Source organism: Plecotus auritus (genome assembly GCF_963455305.1).
Source record: "Plecotus auritus genome assembly, chromosome: 1".
NCBI classification, from domain to species: Eukaryota; Metazoa; Chordata; class Mammalia; order Chiroptera; family Vespertilionidae; genus Plecotus; species Plecotus auritus.
This window is the reverse complement of record NC_137770.1, coordinates 150,551,722-150,566,895: the sequence shown is the minus strand read 5'-3', so window position 1 is coordinate 150,566,895 and position 15,174 is coordinate 150,551,722. Positions and strand designations below refer to the sequence as shown.

The 15,174-nt window shown below is 39.6% G+C and overlaps 1 protein-coding gene across 1 annotated transcript; it reads right to left on the bottom strand.

The window, feature by feature from the left end:
* Positions 1 to 529: 529 nt before the first annotated feature.
* CDNF (cerebral dopamine neurotrophic factor) lies at positions 530 to 15,021 on the bottom strand. Its single transcript, XM_080667938.1, has 4 exons — positions 14,671 to 15,021; positions 5,627 to 5,754; positions 4,458 to 4,599; positions 530 to 1,814 (listed from the first exon to the last, which is right to left on the bottom strand). The coding sequence occupies exons 1-4, from the start codon at positions 14,783 to 14,785 to the stop codon at positions 1,636 to 1,638; spliced, it is 564 nt and encodes a 187-aa protein (XP_080524064.1). The 5' UTR covers positions 14,786 to 15,021; the 3' UTR covers positions 530 to 1,635.
* Positions 15,022 to 15,174: the final 153 nt, after the last annotated feature.

Below are 15,174 nucleotides of genomic sequence, written 5' to 3'. Positions count from 1 at the left end.
TTTAACAAGATCCCCAGGTGATTTGGATGCACAGTTTGAGAAGTTTGAGTAGCACTGACTTAGATTAAATTCCCTTTGAGAAACTAGACTAAATAGCATGGATTTGAATGACTTGCCAGGCAGTATTCTTATTACCTAGATTTATATCCTGGGGAAAAAAAAAAAAAAGACCCTAAGAAATATGACCTGATTTTGAGATCAGAGGTCAAACATACTTTTTCAAATAACAACTTTCTCAATAGGTTCAAAATGCACTAAAGAAAACAAACATAAGTGTTAGGACTATAGGACAATATAATCCTTAGCAGCCATTTGTAAGCTTCCCACCACAGGAAAACAAAGACCAGGAAAAAGTTGCTGGACACCAGGAATCAGACCACATAAGGAATTAAAACTGTCCTAAAGACACCTGATCACACATCTGCATTCCATCCACATTCTAAGCCCACCAACTCAGCCCCCAGACCACTGAGGACTCCACTTTCCAAAAGGACTCCCAGTCAGTAATTGCAATTCTTTAAACACACAAGAAGTTTTGAATCATTTAATTTTAGTTAATTTTCAAATAATTTTTCTACAGCAGTATTTTAGATATAATTTACATACAACAAACTACCCAGATCTTCATTTTACTACCAGATGAGTTTTACAATGATATTCACCCATGTAACCACTATCAAAGCATAGGTGGTCCCATCACCCCAGAAGTTCCCTCAAGTTGTTCTGCAGTCATTCCCCACCTCCACCTGCCACACAGAGGCAGCCACTTCTACAGCAGATCTCCTTCTTATGTGACCAGAAAATGGAGCCAAAAATTATTTTTACAATTTAAAGCTGATAAAATAGCACTGAGAACCATAAAGCTCCATGTTGCCTGCATGTGCCCTTAATATGTTTTAATCCTCTATCTAAAGCTTATCTACTGTGTGATAGAAAGGCATGCAAAAGACCTTGAGTTTTGTTCACTTGTGTTGATACAATTTGCTAAAACATTGGCTGCACTTGAGTGGATTCTTGATCTATTTCCTTTAAGGAGCTATAAACAGGTTTTAAATAGGTTTTCTTCTTATGGGAGACTCTGATTTCAAGCAGTGCCTCCTGCCCTCTAATTTCTGATATCAGAGAGAACTAGAAAGTAGAATGATTTGCAGTTGAAAATATAATTTACTTTTTTAAAAAAACTATTATGCCAGGTTATTATTTTGAGTTGAAGTGCAGAGTTAATAAGCTAAACATTGTTCCTTTTGTCCTAATCCAATCCATTTAATTAAATATTTGTTCACAGAGAGGGGTCTGTGAGTATTATTCTCCTTCTTAGAATCAATTTACTACATCAATTTTTCAATAGTTCGCTTTTCCCAATTTTAGGAGGTAGCCAATGATCATTTACACAGTCCTTAGAAGAAAATTATGAGAAAGGCACTTTTAGGTTTTGGTACACTGAAAATGTAAGATACCACTAATATTAACAGTTTTACTTACACACCCAAGCAACCAGTTCTGAAGTGACATATCAAAACAAAATGTATGCGACCATGAACAGTGCAATTCCCGGTTACTCTCAACCAACTCATCCATATCCTAGGGACTCATTTTGTCTCTAATTACAACCAATGGTGCCTCAGCATTTGAGGGTCAGAGCTCTGTCCTGGGGTGCGTTGCTGTATACTTGGGTGCCAGCTCCTTGATCAGATTCACGTAGTCGGCTTTCTCCGCACAGGCCCTGCATTCTTCTCCCCAGCTGTACAGGATCTGTTTCAGCTCTGCCACTCGCATCTTCCACAGGTCCACTGATGCTAAGTCTAATTTCTTTTCTGAATGACAAAAAGGAAAAACACAATTTTTTAAAAACAATTCTGAAAAGTTTAGAAAGGCAAATGGTGTTACTTAATCTGGGTGCTGGCAACCTTATGATCCAATGTGGAGAACAGTTCCAATTTCTATGGAAATCAAGAACCTAAAGAAAGTGTATATATACAGAGCTATTAGGATAACTTGTTCTATCAGACTTTCTCTCCTTGGAATTATACTTGCTTCAAAACAGGGGCTTCAAAACTGCTGCTACCGCCCCATGCCTTCTCAAGATCAACAATCCTAAAATAACAGCAGCACATTCTAATTGCTGCTCCTAAGGTAAAAGAAGGGAACCAATAAAAAGGGATGCCTTGGGACAAACTGTGTGTGGCCAGCCAAAATCCATAGGCCATAAATAACTAGAAAGTTATGGCTCACTTTTTATATAAAGATACGTCTTCAGTAAAACAGACATACATTTACAAAGCACTCTAAAATCTTTAAATACAAATATATAGAAATCCAAACACGTGAATATATTTAGGAGCATTTTTATTGATTCTTATTTGTTTTTGCTTAACCTCACCTGATCCCCCAGCCCTACTGAAATTACTAATTTGTCACAGCATTCACTTATAGTCCTTTGTGGGGGATACCCATTTCTCTATGCTGGTGCTTCAGTGCCAGCCAATCTGGCTTCTAACATTCTTGCCAATAATACTTGTCACCAACATCTAACTCCTTTAGCAAGACTACCATTTCCCTGTTTACAAATTGTCTGCAGAGAATGTTAAGACTCAACTACTTCTCTATTGTCAAGCCCCAAAACCGAAAAATAAATTAAGCTTACCTATAATATACTTATGATATTAATTCCCCTATCAAAAAGAAGTAATTTTCCTTAAATTTATACAATGTTTTAAGTCAATTATATCTCAATAAATCTGGAAAAAATAATAAAAGTTGGATTTTAAAGCACTGTTTATTTGAAGGGTCAGATACAGATGAAAGGGTCAGCCACCCTTACACTTTTATAGTGATCCCCATACTTTTAAGATACAGAACAAACAAAAATATTATTTCAGGTCAAAAACCAAATGACAGCTTCCTAATTGAAAACATATCCAACTCTACACTTACCTTGATCATACTTTCATGGATGACTTGAAGAATTCCTTTAAAAGTAGAAGCATTTATAGCCCAAATTATTAATATCCCACAGCTCAAAGGCCCCTGTTCAATGTCAACTTTCTTGCCAACAATAAGTAGGGAACAAAAAATTAGGACTAGTGGTCTATTCAAGATAAATGGTTGAAGGAGAAATATACTTTCTTTCAAGTGTCAGTAGTTTCCTTGAGCTTTTCTAAAGAACTTGGAATCTGGTATTAATTTTAAAAATGGGAAACCTGTATGACACCCCAAAACTTCAAGAAAAAAGGTTGATACTAAAATCAAAACTAGTTCGTGGTTCCCCAAGGGCCTCTAGTGGCCACCATTGCCCAAATACTAGTAAATACTCATTTCTTAATAATATATGATTAATTTTTCTATTATTCAAGGAACCTAGTAACATCTCTGGCACAAAATAGAAGATATTCAAAATAAAGTTGTTGAATTAAAGCATCAGCATAGGTTTGTCCCTTTCAAGACTATTGTTTATATGGACTCAGTGATTCTTGCCTCTACTTCATTACTTGAAAGCCAATAAAAAGGGATGCCTGTCCCATAATCACTACCTTGGAAGTTAGGGCCTGCCCTTGGCAAATTGAGAGACCTGGGGTTTTTTGGTACCTTCTAACCTTAAACCTATTTAAAGCCAGCTATGTAGTTATGGTCCATAAGCATATTACACAGCTATGTTAGAAAAAAATTCGAAGCTGGGTGCTAATTAGGTAGTTTACAATACTACACTGGTATATAACATAAAACAATGACTTGAACAAAAGAAATGGTGGAATTTCAGGTATTAAGGCTAGGCTAAGGGAGGAATGCCCCCAGCATTTATCATACCTACTCAATCTACCCAAAAAGCCTGGCCCAGATAGAAAGCTTCAGTATAAGAATAGATTTATCTATGTGAAATGTGTAAGGCCAATAATAATGATTTAAATAAGACATCTTTCTTTCCTCGCTGTTTATTTTAGGCACCCTCAATAAGGCTATTTCATTGGCAAAACCTGATTTGAAGTGAATAACCTATTTCCCAAAATTTAAAGCTGGCAGAATAATAGGTAAATCTAAAGGAAAGGATGCACACACATTTAAAACTTGCAAGTCTTTACATCACCTTTGAATCTTTAAATAGATGCAAGTTTCCTTAATAGGTTGCCAAGAACTAAATTACCATGAGTAGTTGTTCCCTCGATATTTTGAATGTTCCCTTGACATACACAGTTGACACTGCCTTGGTGATTTAAGAGTTTAAACTTTCCTATTTGGGATGACAGTTTTACCTACAGCTGATTATGCCGGTATTTATTTCTCTTACCCCCCCCCCCCAAAAAAGATCAAGTGGCATTAAGTATCATTCAGCAGCCTAACAACATAATGACAAATGGAGAATTTCTTTCCTTCTAACAGTGACTTTTTAGAAAAATAGCCTTTTTCAAGAATTGGCAATACTTCACACATCCTAGGAAAAAAAAGACTTGACTCCATTATACCATATTTCAGCTCACAGATTTGACTGTCCATCTTCTTGAGCTTCTCACAAATCTTCATTGCAGGCATGTGCACACTCATTGGACGAGTGACTTCACTTAGGATCTTTGTGGCTGCATCTTTTGTTGCTCCTAGATAATAGCACTGATGGAGAATGAAGAGAATTTAGTGGCCCAGACACTGAGATAAGCAAATGATATGGTTTTGAAAAGTAAAAAAGAGGTTAACCTAGTTTTCATGCCCCGCTATTAAATTTCAAGTCCTGCTAAGACACCAGAAAACAAATGACTGCATTCCCGTAATCATCCGAATTAGATGTGCCCGACAGTTCACATGATGCTCCAAGGCTTGCTGAGTGTTTTCCTTGTGCCAGGTGCTGCTCTCAGGGCTTTACAGGTATGGACTTATTTAATTCTCATGACAATCCTGTAAGTAAGTACTATTATTATCCCCATTTTATACCCAAGCCAACTGAAGGTCACTCAGATAGCAAGTAGAAGAGGTTACATTTTTTTAAATGTGAAAATCTAGCATTTGGGCTCTACAGTCAGTGCACTTTTTCATGTTATACTGCCTTTCAAGCTACCCGACTTAAGCATTTCACGTTTAAAAATATAAAACTTAATGATACAAATAAATGCTGAGAGTCTTAAATGTGCCGGAGGTGAGCTGTCAGCAATGCAACTTTAACTGGAAATTAAACATGACAATCTTAGGCAAAAGATTGTTTTTAATGATACAAACCAGTTTATTTAAAAAGTCATTTGTATATATCCAGGAAACACTATACAAATAACATTACATGAAAATTTCATTGGTTAGGTATAAATAATAATATAAAATATTTGGAAAGGTTGAACTAATTGTCTCGGTAAAAAATAGTCTATCCATTCTTAACTCAGGACAGTAAATTCTCAATTAGACACTCAATTGTTTAATTTTATTAAGAAAATATGGGCATGGTTGTCTGTGGTTTGTCCAAAAGCAAAATTAAATCAGATGTATTCTAGATGAAAATTCATATGACTGCATTTCACTGAATGATCAATTTTTGCTTGCTCTCTACAGTGAACATGCCTGAGGCCAGCATAAGCAGGAGGACATTAAGTCCAAGATAAGAAGTGAAAGTATTAGCACTTTCCCTCAAGTACAAGGTGAAAATGTAACATACCAGGCGGTTTTCTTTTCCTTTGACACCCAAGCAAAAGCTGACCAATTCTTTTTCTATGGTGTCCAGAGAAAAGTTAATTCCTCTGGCTATCAAGGAATTGTAGAATCGGTTCAAGAATTCTTCACATACTAGAAAGGACAAAGAAATTATGTATTTATATACAAGATAACCACTACCACAGTATGTATATGTCCTACTCATCAAATAAAAATGTAAGTATGATTCAATGTATTGTGACAATGAATTAAAATTTTAGGAAGAATGATTTGGGCCTGTAGCAATTAGCTTAGGAGTGGGCTTTGAGTAATAAGAGTTTATAGAATCAATCAATCCATCTTCAGAACCAAGTTCCACCTGAAATTAAAATATTCCTACAAATTTTGGCTGACCCTAAAAGAAAATACAGCTTTTTATAGGATATGATGCTTTGGACATCTTAGTTTTGGGGATGGAGGGCTACATTCAATATTACTTTGTATTAGTTTCAGGTGTACAGCATAGTGGTTAGATAATCATATACTTTACAAAGTGGTCCCCCTGGAATCATACATAGTTATTACAATACTAGTGGCCTAGTGCATGAAATTCATGCACATTAAAAGGGGATTAGAGGAAATATTTTAATATTGCTATTTGCCCTTTTTCTATAATAGAAGTGTCAGAGATGAAAGAAAATTAGTAAAATGTATATGAAAATCTTCCTCCTGTCAGAGTCTGGGGCATGCTGTGGGACCCAGAGTCAAGTCCCGCACACCTGCAGTGCCTCAAAATCGCGTGAGACCCAGACCCAGCCTGCCCCACCCCCATTGAGAGAGATCCAGACCAGGCTGGCCTCACCCTTGTCAAGGGGGGCGAGGCCTCAGGTCCCCCGTCAAACCCTGCTGGGTGCGGGGCGCAGCCTCAGGACCCCCATCAAGCCCTGCAGGTTGGGGGGTGCAGCCTCAGGTCCCTGTCAAGCCCCGCCAGGTGGGGATTGCAGCCTCAGGCTCCACAGCCCGGCACCGGGCAGAGGGTGCGACCTGAGGTCCCCTGGCCCGGCACCGGGGTGGGGGGCATGGCCTGAGGTCCCCCATCAAGCCCCACCAGTGGGGGGCACGGTCTGAGGTCCCCCATCAAGCCCCGCCGGTGGGGGACACGGCCTGAAATCCCCCATCAAGCCCCGGTCACCGGGTGGGGGACGTGGTGTGAGATCCCCCGTCAAGCCCTGCCTGGTGGGGGGGCACAGCCTCAGGTCCCCCGGCCCAGGGCAGGGGGAGCAGCCTGAGGTCCCCAGCCCAGCACTGGGGCGGGGGGCGCACCTTGAGGTCCCCCATCAAGCCCCGCTGGGCACAGGCGTGGCCTGAGTTTCCCCGTTAAGCCCCGCCAGGTGGGGGCACACCTTGAGATCCCCCATGAAGCCTCGTCGGGTGGAGGGCTCAGCTTCAGGTCACCCAGCCTGGTGCCGGAGGCGGGCGTGGCCTCAGGTCCCTGCTGATTGCTCGTTAAGGCTCATTATGGGAACTCGGTCTCCGCTGTGGGTGCCGCCATCTTTGTGACAGCATGATGGTCAATTTGCATATTCCCTCTTTATTAGATAGGATTATTAATTATATTTCCTATCCTGTATTTTATATCCTCATGACGATTTTTAACCACCAATTTTCACTTCTTAATCCCTTCACCTGTTCACCCAGGGCTCCAACCCTCTCCCCTTTGGAAACCACTAGTCTGTTCTCTGTATCTATGAGTCTGTTTCTATTTTGTTTGTTCATTTATTTTCTCTTTAAATTCAACATATAAGTGAAATCATATGGTATTTGTCTTTTTCTGTCTGACTTATTTCACTTAGCATAATACCCTCTAAATCCATCCATGCTATTGCAAACAGGAAGATATCACCCATTTTTATGGTGAAGTATTATTCCATTTTATATATGTACCACCACTTTTTTATTCACTCATCTATTGATGGGCACTTGGGTTGGTTTCATATCTTGGCTATTGTAAATAATGCTGCAATAAACATATGGGTGCATATATTCTTTCAAACTAGTGTTTTGGGTTTCTTTGGATATATACCTAGAAGTGGAATCATTGGGTCCATTTTAATCTTTTGAGGAAACTCCATACTGTTTTCCATAGTGGCTGTACAAATCTGCATTCTCACCAACAGTGTATAAGGGTTTCCTTTTCTCCATATCCTCACCAACAGTTGTTGTTTGTTGATTTATTGATGATAGCCATTCTGACAGGTATAAGGTGCTATCTCATTGTGGGATATTTAGCATTTCTCTGATTAATAATGTTGAGCATCTTTGCATATGTCTATTCGCCATCTCTATGTTCTCTTTGGAGAAGTGTCTCTACAGGTCCTCTGCCCATTGTTTAACTGGATTGTTTGCTTTTCTGGTGTTGAGTTGTATGAGTTCTTTCTGAATATTGAATATTAACCCATTTTCAGATGTATAATTGGTAAATTTGTTCCCCCTTTTGGTAGGTTGTCTTTCCTTTTGCTGATAGTTCCTTTGTGCAAAACTTTTTAGTTTGATATAGTTCCATTTGCTAATTTTTTTCTTTCGTTTCCCTTGCCTGAGAATATACCAGAAAAATATTGCTAAGAGAGATGTCAGAGATTTTACTGCCTATGTTTTCTTCTAGGAATTTTATGCTTTTGAGTTTTTACATTTAAGTCTTTAACCCATTTTTACTTTATTCTTGTATATGGTGTAAGAAGGTGGCCTAGTTTCATTTATTTGCACATATCTGTCCAATTTTCCCAATACCAATATTGAAGAAACAGTTTTTATCCCATTGCATGTTCTTGACTCCTTTGTCAAATAGTAGTTGATCATAAAGGCATGGGTTTATTTCTGGGCTCTCTTTCCTGTTTCATTGATCTATATGTCTGTTTTTATGCCAGTACCATGCTGCTTTGACTACTGTAACTTTGTAGTATAGTTTGACAACAGGTAGTGTGATTCCTCCAACTTTGTTCTTCTTTCTCAAGATTTCTGTAGTTATTCAGGGTCTTTGTGGCTCCATATAAATTTTTGGACTATTTGTTCTAATTCTGTAAAATACGTCATTGGTATTTTGATAGGAATTGCATTGAACCTATACACTGAGTGGCCAGATTATTATGATCTCTGAATGCATAATAATCTGGTCACTCAGTATATATAGAGACCCAGTGCATGAATTCGTGCATGGGTGGGGTCCGGCCAGCCTGGCCAGGGGGAGGGGACATGGGTGGTTGGCCGGCCTGCCTGCCTGCTGGTCGAACTCCTGGTCGAGGGGACAATTTGCATATCAGCCTTTTATTATATAGGATATACACTGAGTGGCCAGATTATTATGCGTTCAGAGATCATAATAATCTAGCCACTCAGTGTGTGTGTGTGTGTGTGTGTGTGTGTGTGTGTGTGTGTGTGTGTGTGTGTGTGTAGCATAATTGTTTTATCATCTGTGTCTGATAATTCTGATCTCTAAATGTTCATGACCGTGTTTCTTTTTTTTGTTCTGTGATTCTTGCTCCTGGTACCTTGTTTCTTTGTGTGCTTGGTTATTTTGTACTGCATGATGCCCACAGTCCTTGAAACATATTTGTGGAGATTATGTGAGGCCTAAGATAAAGATGCCTTATTTCCATAAAGGATTTGTGTTTGTATGTATCAGGCCTAACTGGGACCTCATTAAACTAAGTAGATACTTTGAAGTTTTTTGGAGAATTGATGTGAATTTTGACTGCAAATTTAAGTGAGGGACATCTTGTGGTAATAATCTCTCAGAGATGTTTTCCTTTTCCTTTTCTTCTACCCTCCTCAGCATTAAGGAAAATTTCCTTATGGTCTTTTATGTGTAAGGATAGGTTAGGTTTACTACTTATTCAACCTTAGTTTGAGGAAGAAATCCTTTGGAGAACCCAGGTTAATGTGAAAGAGTTCTAGTAGACAGATTTGCCACTTAAAACAAGTCTTCTGTATCCCTTACATCAAAGGTCACCTTTACACTGACTGGCCAATGTCCTCAAGGCAAAATGACTTATCTCTCAGAATTGCTGCTTTCCTTTCCACTTTGTTCTACTCAGTCTTTCTATCTTGCCAGCTCTTTGGTTCTTTTATGATATTTTTATTTAGCATTTGTAGCACCGCCTGGCCAGAGGATTGCTATAAACTGACTCACATTCTAAATTCTAACCAGCATGATTCTTTTTTTTTATCCTCACCCAAGGATATGCTTATTGATTTTAGAGAGAGGAAGAAAAAAACATCAATCTGAGAGAGAAACATCAATTGGTTGCCTTCCATACACAATCTGACTGGGAATTGTTGAACCTGCAGACTTTTGGTGCTCAGGCTCTGGTGTCAGCCTCCCTGGGTCCAAATTCTGGCTTTACTACCTACCACCTGTGGGACTTTGAACCTTTAAAGCATTGCTAATTCATCTGTCAATCTAATCACCATTCTTTTGAAGGTCATCAGTCTTTTTTCTCTGATTGTGGTTAAGATTTTCTCTTTTTTTCCCCCCTCAATTCCTTTATTATGTGATTATATATGTCATATAATTTTATTTCTTTGGTTTGGAGCATATTGGACTTCCCAATCTGCGGATTGATGTCATCCATGAGTTTGGAAAATTGAGCTATCCTCCTCTTCTTCTGGAAGTCCAGTTAACCTATGTTGGAATTCTTTTGTATCCTCATTTTACCTTCATCTTCTTTTCATAAATTTTCTTTCTTAAATCTCAAAGATTCCTTCTTGATAATTACTTCAATCTTCTAAGTCACTAATTCTTTTCTCAGCGGTTTAATCTACTGTTAACCCATTAATTTCTACTTGTACAAGTTTGTTTTTTTTTTCTAAATATGGTTGGACTTTTATTAATTGCCTCCTGCCCTTTATTTATATCTTCAATCCCTCCCTTTGTTTCTTTAAACATGATAAACATTTTATATTCTACTAGAGGCCCAATGCACGAAATTCGTGCAAGGGGCTCGGCCCTCACAGTTAGGGTGGCTTGCCTCGGCCCTTGCAGCCCTGGCTTCATCTGGAAGGTCGTTCAGCTGTCCAGTATAATTAGCATATTATGCTTTTATTATTATAGATCCCTAGTAATTCCAATACCTGAAGTCTTTTCTGGTGTGCTTCTTCTGTCTCTAGTCTCAACCGGCTATCACTTATGGTGCCTTTCTTTTCTATGGGTTTGTCATTTTTCTGAATATAAGCTTTATTTCTTGGAACTTCAGCTGTGGGAATTATTTGAGGACTAGGTGGAAGGTGGATTCCCATAGGTAAGACTAGCATTTGTTGATGTTTGCTTGAAATCCCTTTAAATTAAATTATCAATTTGCAATGTTTTGAACCATCCGTATTATATGAATTTGGGTTTCTGCCCATATGTGGATTAGCTTGTGATTATTATCTGGAGATATTTTTGTTTCCCCTGTTAATACTTAAAAAGTTCAAGTAATACAATTCCTTTTTAGTCTGTGAAGATGGTAGTAGAGTTGTTCTTATATACACACACACACCCTTACCTTTTATAATGAAGGTCTAGTTCTTTGGAGTTCCTAATTAATTAGGGAGGGGGAAGGGAAAGGACCTAGTATTACACTTCTAACTTGGGAGAGTCCTCACTTTGTCTTTATTCTCTTCCGTGTACCCAAAGCCATGAAAACCTAAGTTCAGAATGCTAGGTAGCAAATGCTCTCAAGGCAAAAGTCAACTTCAGGATTCCTTTAACTGGATCCCACTGTGGATTGATAACAACATACACTGAATGGCCAGATTATTATGATCTCTGAATGCATAATAATCTGGCCACTTAGTGTATATCCTATATAATAAAAGGCTAATATGCAAATTGTCCCCTCAACCAGGAGTTCGACCAGCAGGCAGGCTGGCCAACCGCCCGTGTCCCCTCCCCCTGGCCAGGCTGGCCAGAGCCCACCCATGCACAAATTCATGCACCAGGCCTCTAATACACACACACACACACACACACACACACACACACACACACACACACAGAGAGTGGCCAGATTATTATGCGTTCAGAGATCATAATAATCTGTCCACTCAGTGTATATGCATTCCTTTGTTCAGAACAATTACTGAACACTAGGAAAACTGTACTGGATACTGCGGGGAAAATACAGGAGCACAGACCTGGGGGAAAGTGGGAGACCACTGAAAGATATTAAATAAGGGAGTAACATGATAACACTGCTGTAGACTAGAAAGGAGGAAGGAATGTGACAAGAACGATGCTGCTGTGGCAGAAGGAAGATAAAAATGGTGAATATCTGTAACACGGCAATGGAGTTGGGGAAGGAGAAAGGAGACAACCAGAAGGTAGAATAAATGGACATAGTGACTGATGGGCATAGGGGATCAGGGAGGAAGAAGAGTCTAGTCTAGTTTACCAGGTAGATATTGACACCATAAGCATAACAGGTTTTGGGGACTGAGAAGGGAGGAGATGATGACTTTGGTTTGTGACTCTGTTGAGTTTGAGATATAAGATATCTAAATGGAGATGTCCAGTAGTCAATTGGATGCAAGTTCTGGGACTCTCAAGAGGAGGAGGATTAGATATAAATATTTGGGATTAATCAGACTATAGTTAGATGGATTCTGATTGTACAGAAGAGTGTGTAGAATAAGAAGAGAGGGGGGGGCAGAAGACAGAACTCTGGAAAATTCTAATACTGAAGACTTGGCTAGAGAATCAGAAAGATACCATGAACAAGTGGGCACAGAGACAGGAAGTAAAGGCAAGAAAAAAGCATACAGCATCAACGCCATCAAAAGAAGGAAGTTTCTGAAAGAGAAAGAAGTCAGTGGGGTCCCATGCCACAGTCAAGGTAAGAATGGAAATTTGCCCTAACTGGTTTGGCTCAGAGGATGGAGTGTTGGCCTGTGGACTGAAGGGTCCCAGGTTCGATTCCAGTCAAGGGCATGTACCTTGGTTGCGGGCACATCCCCAGTGGGAGGTGTGCAGGAGGCAGCTGGTCGATGTTTCTCTCTCACTGATGTATCTAACTATCTCTCCCTTCCTCTCTGTAAAAAACCAATAAAATATATTTTTTAAAAGAGAATGGAAATTTACTCTTTGGGCTTACATGAAGAGAATAACCTCACTATAAATTGCCTAAAAAATTAGTAAGTTAAGTTTCTGGCATGTATTTATTGCTATAACCAGATAACCATACTCTTTTATTTGCTGTGGGCGTTTTTAATTTATTAAAATAGTCCCATAAGCAAACCTATAATTATTTCAAAATAAAAGTGTTGTGTGTTTTTTAAAGTCTCATAATAGGATGCTTTTATTTTCTTATTTTTTTACCATGGCTGTACCATAATACAATGTTTTTAATGAGATCTGAAAATTTTTCTATTTTTCCAGTAAGCCCATATGACCTAACTAATGCAGGGGTCAGAAACTTAAATAATTTCAGGGTTCAGGCAAGTAAAATGAATGGGTGAAAGAAATCCGAGTAGGAAAGACAGAAACAACACCTGGAGAACACATGTTCTTTCTAAAAAGAGCAGCCACAGCCAATTCCCACTACTTGGACATATGGGCTAGTCTTAACAGGTCATCTTAACTTTAAGAAAAGGCAAAAATCTTAATTTTTAAATATGAAGTCTTCCAATTTTAAAAGTAGCCAGTTGATTTAAATGTTTTTTAAAACGTTTTGCAAACTTAACATTTCAGTAGGTCCAGGTGGCTCATGGACTACCAGTATTTTACCTTTGCCTTATAGTGTACATATAGCATTTTAATCTTATACCTTGAGGGAGATTAAGAGGCTAGTAATAAAGACTCATGCATTAAGAGAGCCAGATCTACAATCTATTTCTTAATTCTAAACCTAGTATTTCCTTTGCTGTAATTCTATAACTTCTTTAACAAAGGAAATACACACCCAGGTTAGACATGCAAGTTAATAATCACAATATGCTATAGTAAATTCAGGAAAGATGGCATAAGCTTCACATTTAATTAATCCAGATGCTCTCGCTCTTCTGAAATGTTTTTAGTAGAAGCTCCAGAAAATAAATTACCGATGACTAATCAATTGTTTATGCCTTACAAATTCTGCATTAAATGTGTAGGACAAAATGATAACTTAGCTAAGTAAGTATCTACATAAAGTTTTTAAAAAGTACATCGTGTAGACATTTTTAATTTCTGGAGAAAAGTTTAATTATTGCAGGGCTAATAGAAAATTGGGCTTCAATTTCGAGGCTTTTAGTTGTAATACAATGTGTACCCATTCATTCAAAATACACTGTGTATTTACAATTTCCTGCTAAGTAATGATGGATTGCAAGCTAACAGAAGGGTGAGGATATACATTTAAATTATTTCAATGAACGGAACATGGAAGTAAGTGCCACGGTAATGCAGGAGAATTAAGCTCGTGTAGCTTTTATCTTAGCCCTCTGAAGGTGTTATCACAATGATTTCTGCCAGAACCAGGTAAGTCCACCAGAGCCAGAGGGCACGTGTTCAGACTTTCAGTCCGCAGCTGAGATTCTATGAACTGAAAAGGAATCGTTCTTCTGCATTTCTCCTCTAAGAAGTTAATATAACTTCTTTGTAAAGCAACTTTTCCCTGCAGTCATAACAAAACAAACGTTATGTCCTCATGGTCCTTAGGTAAGCCACCTCAACTCAGTTACAACCTGTCATGTTTTATTTTCCATTGGGGAGTTGCAAACTAATTTGAACGTAAAAGACATCGCCTGCGCAAGGAGAGGCCAATTTCGCCGGTTAGGAGCAGCTGAATCAATTCGGCACCTTGGTCGTCTGAATCTTGCCGCACTAAACCGAACCCAGATCCAAACCCACCAGCCTAGACTACGCAGTTTGTCATAAGGTGTTGGGCCCGGCTATAACTTTTGCCTGGGCACGAGCGCAGGGGCTAGGAAACGAGACAGGGCCCGCGTTTTCTGAGTGAAATATTATTTATAGCCACGGCCTAAAAAAGCCAAAGCCAACAACGGGCTGATGCCGCGCGGTGCCACCGCCATGCAAGCAGGTCTCACACCGCTCACCTTCACAGTCGGCCCCCGGGCGCCCCCCGGCCTCCTGGCCCAGCGCCGGCACCGGGTTAGAGACCCAAAGCCCGGCGCAAAATGCCACCAAGACGGCTGGGCTCGCGCACCACATGCTGAGCCAGCAGCTCCAGACGCCTAGGCCAGCAGCACCCACCGCCGGCCGTAACGCTGGCGTGAGGCTGCGCCGGAAGCTGGGGAGCGGAGCGAGCCCGGAGTTGCTAGGACAAATGACGCAACTCACTCAACCCACACTTGCCCAAGTTGCCATTGGCTCTCAACGAAAGGGCAAAAAACCCGGCGGAGCGAAGGAGCCCTTTCCTTTTTTTCTTTTTTCTTTATTTTAAATATATATACATGTATATACATAAATTAAAAAACCCTGATTTGCGCGTGCGCACTACAGCACACGCTGTGCGGCTTCAGCGGGTCAGGTAGAGACGCACGAAAGCTATTCGTCGGCTGCCGTGCGAGAGGCGGGACCTTCACGCTGATTGGCGACAA

Excerpts from the sequence above, each read along its gene's own strand:
- CDNF (XM_080667938.1), bottom strand. The coding sequence starts at position 14,785 with ATGTGGTGCGCGAGCCCAGCCGTCTTGGTGGCATTTTGCGCCGGGCTT. Across the intron at positions 5,755-14,670 it reads CCCGGGGGCCGACTGTGAAG|TATGTGAAGAATTCTTGAAC; the intron begins GTGAGCGGTGTG and ends TGTCCTTTCTAG. Across the intron at positions 1,815-4,457 it reads AATCTGTGAGCTGAAATATG|AAAAGAAATTAGACTTAGCA; the intron begins GTATAATGGAGT and ends TTTGTCATTCAG.